The sequence below is a fragment of the Schistocerca nitens genome, chromosome 2 (assembly GCF_023898315.1).
Source record: "Schistocerca nitens isolate TAMUIC-IGC-003100 chromosome 2, iqSchNite1.1, whole genome shotgun sequence".
In the NCBI taxonomy this organism is placed as follows: Eukaryota; Metazoa; Arthropoda; class Insecta; order Orthoptera; family Acrididae; genus Schistocerca; species Schistocerca nitens.
The window spans coordinates 1,065,586,563-1,065,609,140 of record NC_064615.1 but is presented as its reverse complement, the minus strand read 5'-3'; the positions used below and the strand labels follow the sequence as shown (position 1 = coordinate 1,065,609,140).

The following is a 22,578-nucleotide window of genomic DNA, read 5'->3' as shown; positions in this document are numbered from 1 at the left end:
GTGAAGTGCGTCCTAGGAATTGCAGGGAAAAGAGCTACAGGACACAGAGAGCTTTGTCCACAAAATTACAAGACTCACAAGAGGAGGAGGAGGAGGAGGAGGAGGAGGAGGAGGAGGAGGAGGATGGGATGAATCTGGTGATATATATACCCACTTTATGGTGGCTTGTAAAAAACAGCAATGGAATTTGCACACAGGAATCCAATGATTTGTAATTAACAAATAAAAACAGATGAGAGATCTTCTGTGAAAAAGTTTTTTTCTCAAAAGTGATACTGAATTATGCATGTGCAACAGTTACTAACATGCACATTTTTTACGTTGTAATTATAGCAAGTAGGTAAAAATCTTTATTCATTAATAACAAAAATGTTGTGGGTTCCCAGCAGGCGGCTTGCATTAGATTTGCTTTATTTATGACACACAGGGCTAAATTACATCTTTTGATTTCTTTGTCCCCCTTTCCTGTTAGATGCTTTAAATAATGTGCAGATGTGTGTGTGTGTGTGGGGGGGGGGGGGGTGCGCGTGCGCACTAGGCACAGAGAGAGAGAGAGAGAGAGAGAGAGAGAGAGAGAGAGAGAGAGAGAGAGAGAGAGAGAGAGAGAGAGCGAGAGAGAGAGAGAAGAAACAGTTAATTCTACATAAGGCATGTTGATTCCATGTGTTGTTCAATGCCACGCTTATATGAGTGTGAAAAGGTTGAGATTAGAATTGTCTAAATTATGTTGTGAGGTGTTTCTGATGAGTTAGTATACAACCTGTTTGGGAAGCAGTGTTGATAGGTTTTATTTTTTACTGTCACATTAGTTTTACTGAAGACCTAAAAGAAGCATTATCCAATCAATGTACGAAGGTTATTTGGAAAGTAAAGTCCGAATCACCGTAGCTAATTGAATGTTGTGCGAACACTGAAATGTGCATGTGCACCAATTCCCAGCATGCCTTGCTCATCAAATGCTGTTTGCATTGGTATTGTTGCAATTTGCTGTTGACAGAGTCAGTTCGGAAGGTTTAAAACTACTGATCAACACACAAATGCGAAATACGGTCAGTGATTCGATTTTTGACCGCAAGGAACATTGCAGCTACAGAATTTCATCAGCACATAAGTGATAAGTATGGTTCCAATGCAATGAAAGACAGCAAAGTGCCTATGTGGGTGAGAGCTTTCAAGGATGGATAGGATAATGTCCAAGATGAACCGCAATCAGACCAACCATCAGTGATCTCAGAAAATTTTGTCAAAGCTGTGGATGAAATGATTCATAAAGACCAGTGATACACAACTTCAACTTTAGCAACATTTCTGAATGTGTGTAGAATGATGTTGCACAAAACTGTCTCCCAAAACTGCAATTTCACAAATAGAGCACACGATGGGTTTCAAGGCTGCTTACTGAGAAACACAAAATGGAAAGAATGACTTGTGCTCTTGATTTTTTGGACATATATCATAAGGAAGGTGACCAACTTTTACAAAACATTTCCACAAGGGATCAGATGGAGGTTTCTCACATGACCCCAGAGTTTAACTGTCAGTTAATGGAATGGTGTCACATGACATCACCAATCGAAGTTAAGACCAAGCAGACAATCTCGACATGCAAGGTTCTAGCAACAGTACTTTGGGATAGACATGGAGTCTTGTTAGTCAGGTTTATGCAGCCTGACTAAACTTCAACAGAATAAGCAATGTGGAGTTTTTTTGTGCATGACAATACCAGACCCCGTTCCGCACACCCAAAATCTGATCAGATCTTTGGTTCAAATGGCTCTGAGCACTATGGGTCTTAACTGCTGTGGTCATCAGTCCCCTAGAACTTAGAACTACTTAAACCTAACTAACCTAAGGACATCACACACATCCATGCCCGAGGCAGGATTCGAACCTGCGACCGGATCAGATCTTTTGGATGGGAATGAATTGGACTGTATGGTGGATGGACAGACTTGGCAGTGAGTGATTTTTGTTTGTCCCACTACCTATAGGAGTTTCTCGGTGGCAATCACTTTGCAACAGATGATAAAGTGAAACAAGCAGTTAAAGATGGGTTATCCCAACAAGTGGCACACATCTATAACTTACGGATACAAAAGACTGTAGATCGATATGGCAAATGTTGAAATAAATACGGAGCTATGTAGAAAAATAGAGAAACGTGTAAGGAATTAAATAAAAACAGAGTTTTGAAAAAAAAAAGATTGTTTATGTTTTATAAGAAACTGGACTTTACTTTCCAAATAAACCTCATACTTCATCCGAGAGTGAAAATGAGATTTTTCAACAATTATACCCATAACTGCACTTACAATCAGATTTTTTTAAACCTACTATGAGGCACTCCTACAGCCTACAAGTAAACCTTTCAATTAACTTTGAAAGGATGTTTATCACCAATTTTTCTACTTCTGTTTGAATCTTACTCAAAACAAAACCTACAGAATAGTTCACATTTTCTGTATAATGGTTACGGAAATAGGGTACAAGTGCAAGTTTTTTTTTTTTTTTAACTAACATTCAATAAGTGAATGTTGCAGCTTCTTTTGAATGAACCTATCTTCCTCCTTTTCCAGTATTCTTTGCTGGTGCAGTCTCCTTAAATTTCCTTTCCCCAGAACTGGCTCTGTCAGAAAACATCTATTTTCTGTACCTATAAATTATTTTTATATCTGCCACCACTGTTATCATTGTTATTGTCATCACCACCATCAATGGCAGCAGCAGTAGTAATAGAAATACAGTCAGTATTAACTTCATTATTTCACAGTATTATTTACTCAACTGTCTTTATACACACTCGGAGCATTTTATATTATTTGCCTCATTAAAATTGTTATTTCTTAGGTAACTATGACGTAAAAAAGGAGTTGCATGTGTGCACTCCTGGTCCAACATAAGAAAGGGTCTAAATGGTCCTAATCAGACCAGTTTAAATAAAATAAATAATCACCCACTGTTCTCAAGAAAGGTTATACAAGCAGGGATGACACAGGTAAAATTCTGAAACCCTTACAACAGTCTGTGCCATATTTGCAAGCTGACACCACCGGTCAACCTGATATATTTGTCTTATCTAGGCATACTCATTGTGAGTGCACAGAGTTGTACCAAAACATGGTAGGACAGAACATTATGCATGTAAGAAATGTGTCAGCGACAGTGAAGACATTTTCTGCAAAAAATTGTGAATGAAATACTTCCAAGAAAGGGTCTGCAATTTAGTCCTAAGAATTCATAAAGTTCAACTTAAATGACAATTTTATCATCATCTGATTGTAAAATGTCACTTTTATGAGAATGTAGTGTCAAGACGTATATGCACTTCATGCTGTTGAAGTTAAATTACAATGTCTTTAAGATACAAGCTAATTGGTGCACTGAATATTTGAGAAATATAATTCAGTATGTCATATTGGACACTGAATGTTCTGCACAAATGAACACAACATTGTGTGTGCCAAGTGTAATAGGACCACTAATGTTCTCCATATACATAAAAATTTGGCACAGAGGCTCAGCAACATTAAGACATAGTTCACTGACAATGGTGTGGTCTACAGGAATGTATCGTCTCTGGAAATTTGCGGAAAGACAGTGACAAGATTTTTCCTTGGTATAATGAATGAGGCTGTCTTTAAATGTATATAAATGTAAGATAACTCTTATAACACGAAAGAAACTGAAATCACCCAATTCAAGATTAGTGGTGAACATCTTGAGCATTCAACACTGTATACCGTATTTACTCGAATCTAAGCCGCACCTGAAAAATGAGACTCGAAATAAAGGAAAAAAAAAAAAAATTCCCGAATCTAAGCCGCACCTGAAATTTGAGACTCGAAATTCAAGGGGAGAGAAAAGTTTTAGGCCGCACCTCCAAATCGAAACAAAGTTGGTCCATTGTAATATGAGACACAATTTAGGTCGAATGAAAGACGATACAGCTACAGTAGTTTGGTTCTAGTCGTAAGCTTAGCAGTTAAGTTTTACCAGGTAGCCATTGCTATGCGTCAGGCGCTCCGTCCCGAATCTAAGCCGCACCTGAAATTTGAGACTCGAAATTCAAGGGGAGAGAAAAGTTTTAGGCCGCACCTCCAAATCGAAACAAAGTTGGTCCATTGTAATATGAGACACAATTTACGTCGAATGAAAGACGATACAGCTACAGTAGTTTGGTTCTAGTCGTAAGCTTAGCAGTTAAGCTTTACCAGGTAGCCATTGCTATGCGTCAGGCGCTCCGTCCGTATTTATACGGGTACCCTTCCTTTTTCACGTGCTTCGTCTGGTTTGAATCGATTGCTTATTTTGCTTTGATCAGATAAGTGCCGTTTTCTTTGTTATAGGTGTTTACGTCACTCTAAGCTGAAAATACATTACTGTACTGTGTAATGCATTGTTTGTCGCATTTTGATAGTGCGTGTTTACGACATGTCGCCGCTCGCGGCATGACTTGCTTTTGTGCGCGCTACCGCCGCTTAAAAAAAAAAAGAGGAATCGTCTCATTAGTGAAACAATGGCAAGAGACTGCTATTTGTTGTTACTTACACTGCTGCTTTCTTTGATACTGATCAACAAGAACCAAATGCGTATGATAGAACATGCGTATGATAGAACATGTTCTGAACGATAGTTTTGCGAAAATTTTCCTCCGTTTGAAAATCTTTGCGGCCGCTTCTTTAGTACATCAAATTCTGCACAGAAATTAGTCATCTTACATTTAAAATCTAGTCAGTTGCCTTGCTTCATTTCTGACTGTATCACTATTAGGCATAAGAATAATACGAATATAAACATGACACGATACGTATATTCTTCCGCGTTTGCTGTTGTCTCACTCTAGTTTCGTAGTTTATTACGCAGACAGGATTTAAATGAGATAGCAACAAACACGAAAGAATACATGGCAAAATGTTTATATTCGTATTATTCTTATGGTGAAGAGAATACTGCATGTGATTCACATTTCATCAGGTTCCTATTAGCAACCATCTCTTCTCACAGGTAGGAAAAAACTCGGAACGTAGAGTTGGCCATATTGACAAACATCCCTAACAGTCTTGCCAGTCGGATTTTCGTAGTACATTGAAATTCTGCTACATTCGAAGATGAACAATACGGAATTTGTATTTACTTCGTTGGATAATGTATGAAAATGCAGTGGTCGAAACTCGGGGCGGAGGAAAAAAAAGCTCGTCTTCTGCCTTTTTTTTAAATTTATTTACCGATGCAGAGGTTTTGGCGCCAATATTTATCTTTGTGCCCACAAACCATGTTTGTGTAGCGCTACATATATTCGACGGCAGAAGTTAGTTGTGGCGGCACCTATCAACATTTTTCAGAACTTCCACTTGCTTTGCACTCGATTCTAAGCCGCAGGCGGTTTTTTGGATTACAAAAACCGAAAAAAAGTGCGGCTTAGATTCGAGTAAATACGCTAAGTATTTAGGGGTAATACTAAGAAGTGATATGAAATGAAAATTACATACAGCTGGAGATCATGTCAAATATGCATGACAACAGACATTGACTGAATTTATAAACATGCTAGGTTCATAACAGGTCAATGTAATCCATGTGAAACTGTAACAGGAATATTTTTTTGCCAACATCATATATCTGACATACGAATGATGAGAACAAATAAGCTAGATTACGACATGTATGGAGGCAAAATATACCTTAATTTTTTCCCCTCACTCAATATTCAAACGGGATGTGACACGCCATTGATTATATTGGTATGAAGCACACTCTGCCATTCACTGTACAGTGGCTTGCCATGTGTATACATAGATGTAGCTGTTACCTGCTATCCTGTTTGCCTCATCATTTATATTACACTTCCAATCATCCAGAACAGAAGTTGTGTCACATCTTGAGAGCAATACCTACCATTTCTTATTGCCTAGTTTCCATCAGCAAAGGCTCATGCTTTTTCTGCCAAAGAAGTTACCTACTTTCATGAAATTTCCTGTAGTTTTACTTTGAATGGAAAGAGACACTGTCTTCCTTCAAACACGTTTTTTAGAGTACACAACTGAATGCACTTTTGGAATCACAGATGTTACATTAAAAATGCCTTGTAAGTTAACAGAATCACCATTACGATCTTCATTATGAATGTGCACCTGTGTGCTGCAGAGATTCACAAGTCCCTGAGAACCTAGAAGAATGTCTTTGCACAACAGAAAATGAAATTCAGTTTTTTACTTAAGCCTTCTTCAATTAAAAAAAGTCAGATAGCATCAATGGTATTATCTGCTAAGCTACACTCAGCACCTCCTTTAAAATAATGACAAAATGTTCCAAAGAATGCATTCGTTGCAATGACTTCTGTCTCATGGATTCCATACAGAGCTAAACCTAAATGGAACGAGTGTGTGTGTGTCAGTGCCACTACACTGCTGAAATACTCTTACAGTGTATGGCTACCCCACAATGAGTACTTCAGAATCAGAATAATGACTTAAAATAAACCTCAGTGCTTTACTGTAAGATTTAAAGGTGCTAAAAATTTGCTTTTCTTCCCACAAAAAAATTAAAAAGAGGATAATATGTAGTAGTTCTTATAGCGTGAACCACATCAGTTATTCATACTAACACAGGTAGTGAGTGGGTGCACAGTTGAATTCACAATGAAACAGAACTGAGACCAAATCTATATCTACAATGATTCTCTATGAGCCACCATACAGCACATGGCAGAGGGTAGTCATTTCTCTTCCTGTTCTACACGCAAATAGAACGAGTGAAAAATGACTGTCTATATGCCTCCTTATGAGCCCTAATTTCTCATACCTTATCTTCACGGTTCTTACGTGCGATGTATGTTGGTGGCAGTAAAACTGTTCAGCAGTCAGCTTCAGATGCTGGTTCTCTAAATTATCTCAATAGTGTTTCTTGAAAAGAACATTTCATTCCCTCCAGGGATTCCCATTTGAGTCCCTGAAGCATCTCCATAACATTCACATGTTGTTCAAACCTACTGGTAACAAATCTCGTAGTTTGCTTCCGAATTGCTTCAATGTCTTCCTTCAATACAAGTTGGTACAGACCCCAAACACTCAAGCAGTACTCAAGAATAGGTTGCACCAGCCTCCTATATGTGGTTTCTTTTACAGGTGAACACCTCTTTCCTAAAATACTCCAATAAACCTAAGTCAATCATTCGTCTTCCCTACCACAGTTACCACATGCTCATTCCACCTCATATCGCTTTGCAACATTGCACCCACGTATTTAAACAACTTGACTATGTCAAGCATGACACTAGTAATACTGTATCTGAACATCACAGATTGGATCTTCCTACTCACCCGCATTAACTTACATTTTTCCACATTTAGGGCTATATGCCATTTATCACACTAGCTGAAAGTATAGGCTAAGGCATCTTGTATCTTCCTACAGTCAGTCAACTTTGACACCTTACCGTACACCACAGTACCATCAGCAAACAAGTGCAGATTGCTGCCCACCCTGTGTGCCAAATCATTTATGTATCAAATGGTCCCTTCCCTACAGCTTAGGTCTTCGTGGCAAACGAATCTGCTCCAGTCCTGAATCCCTTAACCATTACACCAATAACCTGAAAACAGCTTACACATCCCGCAACTACCCTCCCGACCTGGTACAGAAGCAAATAACCAGAGCCACTTCCTCATCCCCTCAAACCCAGAACCTCCCACAGAAGAACTCTAAAAGTGCCCCACTTGTGACAGGATACTTTCCGGGACTGGATCAGACCCTGAATGTGGCTCTCCAGCAGGGATACAACTTCCTCAAATCCTGCCCTGAAATGAGATCGATCCTTCACGAAATCCTCCCCACTCCACCAAGAGTGTCTTTCCGCCGTCCACCTAACCTTCGTAACCTCTTGGTTCATCCCTACGAAATCCCCAAACCAATTTCCCTACCCTCTGGCTCCTACCCTTGCAACAGTCCCCGGTGTAAAATCTGTCCCATGCACCCTCCCACCACCACCTACTCCAGTCCTGTAACCCGGAAGGTGTACACGATCAAAGGCAGAGCCACGTATGAAAGCACCCACGTGATTTACCAACTGACATGCCTACACTGTGAAGCCTTCTATGTGGGAATGACCAGCAACAAACTGTCCATTCGCATGAACGGACAAAGGCAGACAGTGTTTGTTGGTAATGAGGATCACCCTGTGGCTAAACATGCCTTGGTGCACGGCCAGCACATCTTGGCACAGTGTTACACTGTCCGGGTTATCTGGATACTTCCCACTGACACCTGCCTATAAGAACTCCGGAGATGGGAACTTGCCCTTCAATATATTCTCTCTTCCCGTTACCCACCAGGCCCCAACCTCCGCTAATTTCAAGTTGCCGCCCCTCGTACATCACCTGTCATTCAACAACATCTTTGCCTCTGTACTTCCGCTTTGACTGACATCCCTGCCCAGCCTCCTTGCATTTACACATGTCTGCCTGTGTCTGTATGTGTGCATGTGTGTGTGTGTGTGTGTGTGTGTGTGTGTGTGTGTGTGTATGCGTGCGCGCGCGCGTGCGCGTGCGCGCGCGCGTGTATACCTGTCCTTTTTTCCCTCTAAGGTAAGTCTTTCCGCTCCCGGGATTGGAATGACTCCTTGCCCTCTCCCTTAAAACCCACATCCTTTCATCTTTCCCTCTCCTTCCCTCTTTCCTGATGAAGCAACCTTGGGTTGCGAAAGCTTGAAATGTGTGTGTGTGTTTTTTTATTGTGTCTATCTACCAGCACTTTCCTGTTTGGTAAGTCACAGCATCTTTGTTTTTTATATATAAATCATTTATGTATATAGAGAACAACAGTGATTCTATCACACTTCCCTGGGGCACTCCTGATTATACCCTTGTCTCTGATGAACACTCACCTTTGAGGACAACATATGGGTTTCTATTACTTAAGAAGTCTTCAAGCCACTCAGGTATCAGTACCTTTGTTAATAGGCTGAAATAGGGCACCATGCCAAACGCTTTCTGCAAATCTAGAAATATGGAATCTGTCTTTTGCCCTTCATCCTTTGTGAGAAAAGTGCTAGATGAGATTCGCACGAGCGATGCTTTCTAAGACCACGCTGATTCATGGACATAAGCTTCCCAGTCTCACGAAAGTTTATAATATTCAGCTGGGAATAAGTTCAAGGATTCTGCAGCAAACTGAAGTTAAGGATATTGTCTGTAATTTTGTGGGTCTGTTCTCCTACCCTTCTTATATACTGGAGGTACCTGCATTTTTTTCCAACTGCTCGGGACTTTGTGCTGGGCAAGAGATTCATGATATATGCAAGCTAGTATGCCGTAAAGTACTCCTTGTACAACTGAACTGGGATTCCATCCAGAACTGGTGATTTATTTGCTTTCAAATCTTTCAGGTGTTCCTCTGCACCAGGGATGCTTATTACTATCTCGTCCATAAGGGAGTCTGTCCGATGTTCAAATGACAGTACGCTTGCACGATTCTCCTGTGAGAATGATTTCTTTAATGTGAAATTTAAAACTTGAACTTTCATTTTACTATCCTCAACTGCCATACTAGACTGGTCAACAAGGGTCTGAATTGAAGCCTTAGACCTAAATCCCATCACAACTGATCAAAAACGAAAAAATAAACATACACAGTTTTCCTAGCTTTTGGAATCTTAGGAGGAGGTTGGAAAGAAATTCTCAGTGACCAAGAGCTCCCAACACAGCAAAGCTTCTGTCCACAAATCGGCACAGATTTAGAAAGCATTATTCATGCAAAACTCCGCTTCCCCTTTTCTCAAAAGATTTCATGTGAACTATGGATTAAGGGCAACAGGCAGATTTCACATCTCTAGGTTTCTGAAGATTACTTGTGCAGTGCGTTGCAGACTGTTGATGAAGGTACCAGCGTATGGAATAGTGTCTCAGATACATCAGTGGCTCTAAGTCTTCTTAAGTAATAGAACCCATTACGTTGTTCTCGAAGGCAAGTCTTCATCAGAGGCAAGGGTATCATCAGGAGTGACCCAGGGAAGTGTGAAAGGACTGCTCTCAGTCTCTACATATATAAATGATCTGAGACGGGGTGAGCAGCATTCTATGTCTATATCTACATCTACATGGATACTCTGCAAATCACATTTAAGTGCCTGGCAGAGGGTGCATTGAACCACCTTCACAATAATTCTCTATTATTGCAATCACATACAGCGCTTGGAAAAAAAAAGAGACACCTACATCTTTCCACGCGAGCTGTTCCCTTATTTTATTATGATGATTGTTCCTCCCTATGTAGGTCAGATTCAGCAAAATATTTTCGTATTTGCAGGAGAAATTTTGTAATAGAAATTTCATGACAAGATTCACCACAATGAAAAATGCTTTTGTTTTAATGGTGTCCACTCCAAATCCCATATCATTTCAGTGAGACTCTCCTCCCTATTTCGCAATAATACAAAGCGTGCTGCCCTTCTTTGAACTCCGTCAGTTCTATCTGGTATGGATCTCACACCATGCAACAATATTCTAAAAAAGGATGAACACGCATAGTGTAGGCAATCTTCTTAGTAGATCTGTTACATTTTCTAAGTGTGTTGACAATAAAACGCACTCTTTGGTTGGTGTTTCCCACAACATTTTCTATGTGTTCTTTCCAATTTAAGTTGTTCATAATTGTAATGTGATGTTTTCTAAATCCGTGTTGATTGTGTGTCAATAAATAATTCTCTTTGAGGTAATACAATAAGTGTTCCAAAATCCTGCTTCATATCTACATTAATGATATGTACCTGTAATTTAATGGATCACTCCTACCACCTTTTCTTGAATATTGGTGTGATCTGTGCAGCTTTCCAGTCTTTGGGTACGGATTTTTGTCAGGCCAACAGTTGTACATGATTGTTAGTATGGAGCTACTATATCAGCATAGTCAGAAAGGAACCTAAATGGTATACAGTCTGGACCAGAAGACTCTCTTTTGTTGAGTTATTTAAGTTGCATCACAACTCCAAGATTATCTATTACTGCGTTACTCATGTTTGCAGCTGTTCTCGATTCAAATTCTGGAATATTTACTTCATCTTCTTTGGTGAAGGAATTTCAGAAGTCTGTTTTTAGCAGATCTGCTATAGCAGCACAGTCGTTTATAGTATTTCCATTGCTACTGCACAGGGAAGGCATTGGTTGTGTCTTGCAACTACCATACTTCACATTTGACCAGAACCACTTTGAATTTTCTGCCCGGTTTTGAGACAAAATTTCGTTGTGGAAACTATTATAAGCATCTCGTGCTAAGTCCGCTCTAAATTTGAGTGTCTGTAAAAGATGGTCAATCTTGGAGATTTTGCACCTGTTTAAATTTGGCATGTTATTTTTAATATTTCTTCAACAGTGTTCTGACCCATTTTGTGTACCAAGGAGGATCAGCTCCATTGTTTGTTAATTAATGTGGTATAAATCTCTCAATTGCTGCCGATACTATTTCTTTAATTTAAGTCACATATGATCTACACTCACGCTGTTTATTTGGAAGGAGTGGAGATTGTCTCTCAGGAAGGCGTCAAGTGAATTATCATCTGCTTTTTGGAGTAGGTATATGTTTCATTTACTTTTGGAGATTTTTGGGGGTTAACAATATTCAATCTTGCTACGACAACCCTGTGTTCACTAATCCCTGTATCCGTTTTGATGCTTGTTATTGGCTCAGGATTATTTGTTGCTAAGAGGAAAAGTGTGTTTTCAAAACCATTTACTATTTGCGTGGGCTCATGAACTAACCACTCGAAATAATTTTTAGAGTATGCATTTAGCATAATTTGAGATGATGTTTTATGTGTATCTCCCGATTTAAACATGTATTTTCACCAACATATCATGGGTGAATTAAAGTCACCACCAACTATTATCGTATGAGTCGGGTACATGTTTGAAATCAAACTCAAGTTTTTTGAACCCTTCAGCAATTGTATCATCTGAATTGGGAGGTCAGTAAAAGGATCCAATTATTATTTTATTCCAGTTGCCAAGAATTACCCCTATCCATACTAACTCAAAGGAACCATCTACTTTAATTTTGCAACAAGATAAACTACTACTACTACTACTACTACTAGCAATAAACACGCCACCACCGTGTTTAGCCTACTCTTCCGGAACACCTTTAGGTTCTTCGCAAAAATTTTAGCTGAAATTATTTGCGGTTTTAGCCAGCTTGAAATGTCTATAACGATTTGAGCATAAATGCTTTCTATTAGCACTTTGAGTTAGCACTTGTTAGTGCTTGGAGTTAGCACTTGGAGCTATGGTACTTACCCACCACAGCTACAACAATTTACAACTGTTATACTGATGGTTTCTGTATCTAAGTTCTTCCTGTGTTCTGCCTGCACCCTGTGAGACTTAAGCCTTTTTTGTGTTTTCATGAGACCCTCTAACCTAAAACCTGCGCAGTCCATGTCATACAGCCCCTGCTACCCATGTAGTTGTCTCCTGCATGTAGTAGACTCCGGACCTATTCAGCGGAACCTGAAACCCCATTACCCTATGGCGCAAGTCAAGGTATCTGCAGTCTACACGGTCGCAGAATTGTCTGAGACACTGATTCAGACTCTACAATCTGCTCTGTACCAAAGATCTGCAATTGGTCCTGTCGACTATGCTGCAAATGGCGTGCTCTGTTTTCATCTCAAAAGGAAGACTGGCACCGTTTAGCACTTCCGATAGCTGCTCGAAACCAGATAGAATCTCTTCCGATCCAAAGCAACACACATCTTTGGCACTGATGTTAGCCACCACCTGCAGTAGGCTGCACCCTGTGCTCTTGATGGCATCTGGAAGGACCCGTTCCACATCTAGAATGACTCCACCCAGTATGCACACTGAGTGTACATGGCTTTCTTCCCCTTCTTTGCAGCCATGTCCCTAAGGGGCCCCACAACATGCGCAACATTGGAGCTCCAAACTACCAATATTCCCACCCTCTGTGATTGCGTGGATCTTGCAGGCTGAGAGGTTTCCTCTGAAACTGGCCACAGAGAGCACCTGGAACCTGTTTGTCAGACTAACTGGGGAGGCCTTCCATGCAGCTCCCTGGAAGTTTTTCACCACCTGCCATTCCCTGAGGTGACCTCCCACTCAACCACGGATGAGGGGTCAACCTCAGTGCGAACAGTAACAGGGCTGGCCACCGGTGAGAACTGATCAAAGGACTCGAACGTGCTAAGCGTCCATTGGATCCCCACAGCTGGCCCACATCAATGATGCCTGCTGCAGTTTCAAGCTGTGTAACCGAAGCCATCAAAGCTTGGAGCTGACAGTGAAGTGTCACCAACCCATCTCGCATCCGCACACAACAGTCACTAAAGATTGTGAAAAACTACACTACTAAGACAAACGGACTATCAACATGTGCTGCAGAACTCTACTATAGACCCTGACAAAAACACAAGAATTGTATCTAATAAATTAAATTAATACACAGTGACTCCAAAAGTGAACCAGTGAAGCACTCAGGTGACACTAAATAATTCACCACTGATTAGCAACTCGTACTATGTCACAAAAGCGGTTTATTTTCTGAAGCAAACAAAAACACGAGAACTGTGTCTATTAGATATTGAATTAACACACAGAAACTCAAGAAACTAAACCCCCAAAGCACACAGATGAAATTATACAATTTGCTCTTGGTTAGGAACTCGTAAAAGTCACAAAACCAGTTATTTCCCAGTTGCTGATTCTGTCTTGGCTGCCTGCTCCTGTCTGACTGACTGACTGCGATTGTTTGCTGATGACTCTGTGATGTATAGAAAGGCATTGTTGAGTGACTGTAGGACGATACAAGATGACAGACAAAATTCCTAGTTGGTGCGATGAATGGCAACTTAATCTAAATGTAAAAAATGTAAGTTACTACAGATGGATTTAATGCTGACTGCAAAACAATTCTGCTGCTGCCAATATACATTTCACATAAGAAGCATGAAGATAAGAGAAATTAGGACTCATGGGGGCATATAGACAGTGTCTTTTTCCTTGCTCTACTTGCGGGTGGAACAGTAAGGGAAATGACTAGTAGTGGTATAAGGAACCTTCCAGCATGTAGTATACAATGTACGTATGCAGATGTAGATATTGGCTATGCTGAGAGCTGTTTCAGTTGATGGTAAATATGGGTCAGCCCATCTGTCCCTTTGTGAATTAAAAATTAATTTTGTTTGGAATTTTAATTTTTGGCACTGTGTGTGTCACGTGGGTCTATCTGCAGGCAATTTCTTTTACATAAAGAATATTTTTGATACTTTTTATTTCTAATTAACTCAGTGCAATCAGGATTACTCCCACCTGAAGGAAACATAGCAACAATTGGTAAAACGATGTAAGCAAAGTTACTTTCAATTATACAGCAAACAGCATAAGAAAATATGATGAAGAAAGAATAAACAAGTGAGATAAATAAAGCAGCATAAGGAGGATGGTGTGTGTATATGTAATATATAATGGATTGATATTAATTAATTCTTGATCGTAGCCACTGTGCAATTGTATCTGTAATACATTTATGCATGTAGAAAATGACCCAAGAAAATATATAGTCAAACAAAAGGATGATGTCTAAATACAAATGAAGCTGACTGACGCCATGAATAACTGCTAAGAAAATCACACACATTTAATTCATTCTGCAATACTTTTTACAAATAATTTATCATCACTCTCTTTTCAAGATTATATAAATCAACAGGTGCTATTGCTTTGGTTTTGTTACACCACACTTACTGTATCATTCTCTGCCCTTTGTCCTCTCCTTTATAACTGTAGTTAGATGTGAAATCGTGGCCCATGTTCTCAAACAGGAGGCCAAATACAAGTGGCTTAGACAATAAAAATGGACTGCCTCTATCAATTTTAACAACTTCAAATTTTCTAATATTAATTCAATAGGTGCATCATGATGCTACCCTCATCTACAGAAGTATTCTATGACCCAACAAAAAACTGAATGTGTATCTTCCTGCGGAAATTCTTGTAACTTGAACAAACTGTGCCAGTTTCAGTTTCACATTTGATAAATGTGAAAGAAAATATTAAAAATAATTCATCAGGAATGAGCAGTTAAAACTGATAAACAGCAATGAGTTAGTGAATGGTTTATTGTCAAAATGTGTGTTACCTTGATCACACTTACCAAAGTTTGAAGATCCAACAAGGGTGAGAATTGGCAAGTTCTGCAATGGCAGGGTATACCAAAGTCCTTTGGCATGGTATGTCCATCCAGGTCTGAAGTATTCAAGAAGGCTCACACGGTCCTCCTGGCCTGCATTCTGTACTTTGTGCAAGAATGCAGCAGCAAGTTGGCGATATGCAGCTGGAATCCCACCTGCAGGGCCAGCAGCTCCAAGAAACCCATTTGCCTGAAAATTTTGGACATGGGAACAAAATAATGTGATGCAATGTGAATGCACTTCTCTCTCTCTCTCTCTCTCTCTCTCTCTCTCTCTCTCGCGCGCTCTCTCTCGCTCTCCCCCCCCCCCCCTCCCTCTCTATTATGACATAGTCCCAATCCATGTAATCTTTTGTCCTGTTATTTATTTCGCCTACTAAGGCATCCAGAAAAAGATATACTATATTAAGGCATAATTCAGTTACACATCTTTTTAGTGTAGCAGTGCATCATCTTGAAGAGTAAGGTTAAAAAGGCATGTGCTAACTGTACACTGCACTGATCAAGAAGTGAAGTTTACGGCAGAACTGCATTACATTAAAAATTACATGGGCGTGCTGAAAAGTAACAGCTCCAAATATTTTATGTGAAACTCTTATAGCTTTTTAAACAAAACAAACTTTATCAACATTCTACATCTTATGTTTCATGTCTACATATTCATTTCTCAACACAGTCACCCTGATGATGAACACATTTCTCCCAACAAGAGAAGGGTTTGTTAACACCATCACTGCAGAATGTCTGATATTGTTGATGGAGCCACAACCTCACCTCAGCTTGCACCACTTCGTCACTAGCAAAGTGAAGTCCTCAAAGGTATTCTGTAAGTTTTGGAAACAGGTGAAAGTCAGATGGGGCCAAGTCAGGACTGTAAGGATGATGATTAATGACAGTGAACCCAAGATGTTGGATTGTTGTAGATGTCACAGTGGGGATGTTCCACATCACCTTGTCATATGCTACCATTTGGAGCCCTCTAGCAGTGGAGGGCTGGAAATATGTAGACATGAAGAACAAAGATGTAGAATGTTAATAATATTTATTTTTATAAAAAAGCTTTAAGAGTTTTTACTTTAAAAAATTAAAGGTATTACCTTTCAGCACACCCTCATACTCTCCTTTGTTGCTCTATATGAATGACACAATATTAATTATTTAATATTAATTATATTTGTTGTTCCCACAAAAGATGACATCCAGAAGATCACTTGCTAACGTTCAAACCAACTGTTGCACTAATTCTTTGATGACCCATGTGTTTTGATGCACATTCACCAAATTGAAATAATCACAAGTGGAACATACAAAAGATACCACTGTAATTAAAAATTATAGAAATTAATTATTTATGAATATTGATAGCGGCTTGTTTCTGTTTAACAAAGAAACAACATAACTGAATTTTGGGAAATCAAATTGCTCCACAACAATTTTTGCACTACCCTTATGACTCCCTTAATTTATGTTTTTTTAAGATCAGAAACTTTTATCAATACTCCTTTCAACGGAAGAAATTGCTTCATAAGTCACTGCCAAATGTTTTTAAACCACTGTCAGATGTTTAAAAAAAAGGGCTTAGACAGTGGCTTATATTCAAATATCCATTTAACATGGAACCAGCTTAAATTGTATTGGAAACATAATGATAAACTTCTGTAAATGTAATGATAAATAAATATCACATTGTTAGATACATAACTTTTACACTTCATGCAATACAGAATGTGTAACTTTTGTGTAGAAATATCAGGTATGTCGAGATCCTGACATTGCCCGAGCTCATGATAATATATCTTACAAGTCTAAAATTAAATATTTAAAGGTGAGCACTATATGCAGGCACTTGTGTAGTGAAGGTAAAAGTAAAGCTACATTTTCAGCTTAGTCCAATATAGAATATGTCTTCCATTGCAAACAGGACAATGCAGCTTGCATATATCTTGCAATATGCATCACAGTATCACATGAAGTTCAAACTGTGCGCGCTTTGTCACTTTACAGAAACGAGGTTATCACATTGCCCGCCAAAATGACAAACACCACAGTGATGATGATTGATCATTCAGCTGCTGCCATAGCACACAATTATCGAGAGAATCATTGAAAGACTTGCATCATCGTCACTGACTGTGGTCAACAACACCTGCTGATAACTGTCTACAAATCATAGTTTGTAGTTTCACCAAGAAGAATGCATCAGAACTGCACAATACATTGTTGGAGGGACCTGGGAGACCTGTGTTGATCCAGACAGTACACAGTTATCTACAAATAATCAGTTTCAGTTCTAGGTGTCAGTCATAAACAACATCATAAACCCTCCAGCACTATGGTGTGCAAAGACGGTGACCTGGAATGGAATCTGTATCATTGGCAATACGCTCTCTTCAGCACTAGTGCAGAATTTATCCAACACCTGATGATACTGTAGAAGAGCTTGAAGGTGGCCAGATACCAAAACATACCTCTAAACTGGTACTGAGCATAATTTGAGGGACGTGCAGTAGCAAGACAGAATCGTCCAATCTATCATTCAGCCTTATAGAAAACATTTCAGAAATGGGTTTTTCTTTGAAGAAGATAATGCATGTGCACATCATGAGCAACTCTAGAACATCTTCCCCCAGATGGCAGGAATAAATCAAACGGAATGGTCTGTGGTACCTGCTGACAAGAATGCGACTAAGTAAGTATGCCTCAGACCAGTTGAAATTTGCAGTGTGTTGACACAGGAACCCTCCTGTCACAGGAACTAGCTGATCTCAGGAAGGCCACTGTGAAAACTGGAATATGCTTGAGCAGTAATGTCTCTCCCATATTATTGACAGCATGTCAAGGGCATACAAACATGTTACAGTGTACAGGACCAGTAACACAGTATTGACTGCTATTCAGCAGCAGATTTTAATTCCACAGATATGCAAAGAGTGCACATTTGAACTGACTGCCTCTTTTGGTTATTGTTTTGTTTTGTTTTTACACTGAAGCACCAAAGAAACCAGTATAGCCATGCGTATTCAAATACAGAGATATGTAAACTGGCAGAATACAGTGCTGTGTCAGTAATGCTTATATAAGGCAGCAAGTGACTGGCACAGCACAATTGTTAGATTGGTTACTGCTGCTACAAAGGCAGGTTATCAAGAGTTAAGTGAGTTTGAACATGGTGTTATAGTCGGCGCACAAGCGTAATGATGAAGTGGGAATTTTCCCATATGACATGTCACGAGTGTACTGTGAATATCAGGAATACGGTAAAACTTTAAATCTCCAACATCGCTACGGCCGGAAAACGATCCTGCAAGAACAGGGCCAACTTCAGCATATTGCTGCAGATTTCAATGGTGGGCCAACAACAAATGCGTACTATTCAATGAAACATCATCAATATGGGCTTTCGGAGCCAAACACCCATGTGTGTACCCTTGATGACTGCATGATACAAAGCTATACGCCGTGTCTGGGTCTGTCAACACCAACATTGGACTTTTGATGGCTGGAAACTTGTTGCCTGGTCGGACGAGTCCATTTCAAATTGTATCAAGTTAATGGAGGTGTACAGGTATGGAGATCAACCTCATGAATCCATGGACCCTGCATGTCAGCAAGGGACTGTTCAAGCTGTGGAGGTTCTTTAATGGTGTGGGGCGTGTGCAGTTGGAGTGATATGGGGATCCTGATACGTCTAGATTCAACTCTGACAGGTGACACGTAAGTGACCTTCTGATCACCTGCATCCATTCATGTACATTGTGGATTCTGACGGACTTTGGCAATTGCAGTAGGATAATGCAACACCCCACATGTACAGAACTGCTACAGAGTGGTTCCAGGAGCACTCTTATGAGTTTAAACAGTTCCTCTGGCCACCAAACTCCCCAGATACGAACATTATTGAGCATATCTGGGATGTCTTGCAATGTGCTGTTCACAAGAGATCTGCACCCCCTAGTACTCTTACTTATTTATGGACAGCCCTGCAGGATTCATGGTATAAGTTCTCTCCAGCACAACTTCTTCCACGCCACTTCATGCTTTATGTTGCAGCACTTCTGTGTGCTCGGGAGGGGGGGGGCCTTGATGTGAGACAGGTGCAACAGTTTTTTGGCTCTTCAGTGTGTTTTATAGTAAGTCAAATCTCTCTTTTTTTTCTCCGCAAGGGTCATTCTTTCATTCTCTCCTTCCCTTGAATCACATGTCACAAGAAGACGGTGATGAAAACATTTTTTTTAGCAGTTTAAATGACACACGCAGTTCATCATAATATTAATTTGTGAACATGAAAATTGAAGTACTGATTTTTAAAATTAACTGTACAAGAAGGCCAATTATCCTTATGTAATTCAAAAGGTACTTTGCAACCGATTTACACAAGAAAAAATAATGCATGTATGTAGCCATTACAAGTGGTAAAAGGACGTAGAAGCTTTCACGTTCTTAACACTGATGTTACGTTCTCTATCACATATTTAAATTTCCAATATCCGAACATCAAAAATTTAAGAACTACCGTCTGCCCTGCACACCAGTCAGGTGCTACGGCAGAAATGACAGACGAAAGTAACAACATTTCATGGAATCGAATTCTAGGGGCTTTCATATTTACATGGTTCAGTTGCAGTAAAACATGCAAACTGGTCAGCTACAATACAACAACTGCTACATCGATGATGTTGCCAACAGCGAAAATCAACATATCATAGTAACCAAGTCTGTAAATAACATTGTATATCGGCGTCATTATTTCACTCACTTTTCTGTACAAGCAGTTGTGTAGTCATTTGCTGCCATTACCAGAAAATTTGAAGCAAGTTCCTAATTTTTAATTTCTTCATTTTGAATAACTACGACAACTGAATTCTCTTATTATGCAGAAACTATATTTGTTTTAGGGTATGCATTGATGGAGAACGCCAATGAGTCAGATTGAAAGATGCACAACTAGGCAGACAATTTTTGTGTAGAGAAGGTAATAGCAATGTGGACATTCATAATGATAATACATATGTTTTATTTAATGATCATACTATTAATACTAGAGTATTGAAAATTGAAGTACTGATTTTTAAAATTAATTATACAAGGAGGCCGGTGAAACTTATATCATTCTAAAGGAACTCTGTTGTATATGGAGGGGGGGGGGGGGGGGGAAAGCATGTATACGTAGCCATCAGGAGAGGTAAAAGGAAGTAGACACATACACATGAGGAAAGCTTCCTTTTGTCTCTGACAATGCTGCCAACTTCTACTACACATAACGATCAGATACTACTGTAGAAACGACACACAAAAGTAACAAAATTTTGTCAAGTTGCATGCTAGAGGCATTCATGTTTAAATGTTGCTGATAGTTCATTTGCAGTAACACACACACACCGGAGAGCTACAATGCCACAACTGCTATGACATAGATGTTGTCAACAGTGGAAAACGAAACTTAATAAAGAAGTTGTGAGGGACATTAAACACTGTTTATTAGGTATTTTTGTCTGGTTTAAGAGTAAATGGAACTAACTCTACGTTTGTTTGCTACCGTCACTACAAAATTTAGTGTGTTTTTAATTTTCAGTGTCTTCGTTTTGAGTAGCTACGATGTCCTTATTATAAGAAAACTTACTTTGTTTTAGGCTGTGCCTTAAAAGAGAATATTAATAGGTCAGACTGAATGACAAAGATGCAAACACACATTCGCACAAGCAAGCACACCTCACACTCACACTCGACTGCTACCTCTGGCCATTTCTGCCCAAGGTAGCAGTCGCATGTTTATGTGCGAGACATGTGCTTGCTTATGTGAATGTATGTTTGCGTTTCTGATTTCTGAAGAAGCTTTGGCCAAAAGCTAATGTGTAACAGTCTTTTCATTGTGTCTGCCTGCAACTCAATTTGTTATCTTTAAGGTCAGTAACAATACTGTTGATAATCCAACCTGGACTTTCCATTGTTTGAAAATGTATTTAGAGCCATCCAAAACAAGTCTAAATTCAATACCTTGGTGCTGTTTATTTCAAAACAAACTCTTCTTTTTTCCTTTGTCATAAAAACGACCAATACATAAAAGTTTAATCATCCCAACAATTATGCATACAAATGACATTTAGAAAGAATGCACATTTGAATGAAAAATGTTCTGTTGCATACAAACTGTTCATACCAACATGTTTCTTCTGGCTTCAATACATCATTTTCTTATCATTTTGGGGATGATAACAGTGCAAATTATCTAAATCATTCTTTTTGTTTTGACTGTCTAAATAAGAAGATGGATTAAAAGTTTCAGTAGCTATTCCTATGACTGACTTCTTTATTGCAGTACCCTGTGGATACAAAAATATGTCTAATGCTAGAGAACTGTACTATTGATCTATTGATTAAATAGCTGAGTAATTTATTACATGAAACAGTCATGGTGTTTTCAGTTATGGATTTTCCTCAGCACAATCAAACTACTTAAAACCATTTAACTGGGTTGCAATGCATTGGCAAAAATAATAAAGCAATTCTGGAATATAAATTTGCAGCTTAGTTACTAAATGAGTGGCCTTATATATATTTATACATGCAGATTGAAGTGATGAATGAAAATTTGTACTAAGGCCGGGATTCAAACCAGGTCTCTTGCTCACTAGGCAGATGTACTAACCACTACACCACCCTGGCACAGTGGATTTGCACAACTGCACATACTACCCTAGCATGCCTCTCTCCTCAATCCAAATTACCAGTCACACCTTAACCCACTTGGTATTCCCTCTAAATTCGAAAAGAGGCTCTCCAACTGTACTGGAATAGCACCTCAACATCAAACGAGAAGGGGGATCCTGCCTGAAACCCACAGATGCTTTAGTCAGCCCCGTCCTTGGTAAAAATTTTCATTTGTCACTTCAGTCTGCACATATATGTCATAAATGTTTGTGACTTGAAAATATCTCCGGAACCATATTGTTTCATTTGCCCTCACATATGTTCAAGCAAAGTTCAACATACATTGTGCTAAAGTGGTTCATATTAGGTTAGAGAAATCAAGACACATATGACATGTTTAATAATGCAACAGCTTCAAAATAATCATATTTCAATGGCTCTTTTACAAACAAACATATGGTATTTATAGAAAGTATGTTTTGACATAAGCATCAAGTCACAACAACAAAAGTGCAAAACAAAGGTGGACTAAAGTCTAGATCAGGCCCAATAGCAGTACTGGAGGTGCGTATCTATTGCTCATAGGCTGGCAATACATCAGTTTCATGTAGCCAGTTGGATGATTCTTTGACATAACCGATAAGAGGAGAGCAGAGAGGCAATGTATTTCTAGCACCAAAATTGAAAGCATTGTCTTGTTTCCTGTGTTCTGGTGTATTAATGAATGAAATATTT

The 22,578-nt window shown here is 39.3% G+C and overlaps 1 protein-coding gene across 3 annotated transcripts in view; it reads right to left on the bottom strand.

Annotated features, from left to right (window-relative positions):
• Positions 1-22,578, bottom strand: part of LOC126237441 (CDP-diacylglycerol--glycerol-3-phosphate 3-phosphatidyltransferase, mitochondrial) — a 95,672-nt gene that overhangs the window by 7,032 nt on the left and 66,062 nt on the right. For all 3 annotated transcript variants that reach the window (XM_049947558.1, XM_049947559.1, XM_049947560.1), the window contains one exon: positions 15,160-15,385. In XM_049947558.1, the coding sequence (XP_049803515.1) occupies positions 15,160-15,385 (226 nt within the window). The remainder of the gene's footprint in view (positions 1-15,159; positions 15,386-22,578) is intronic.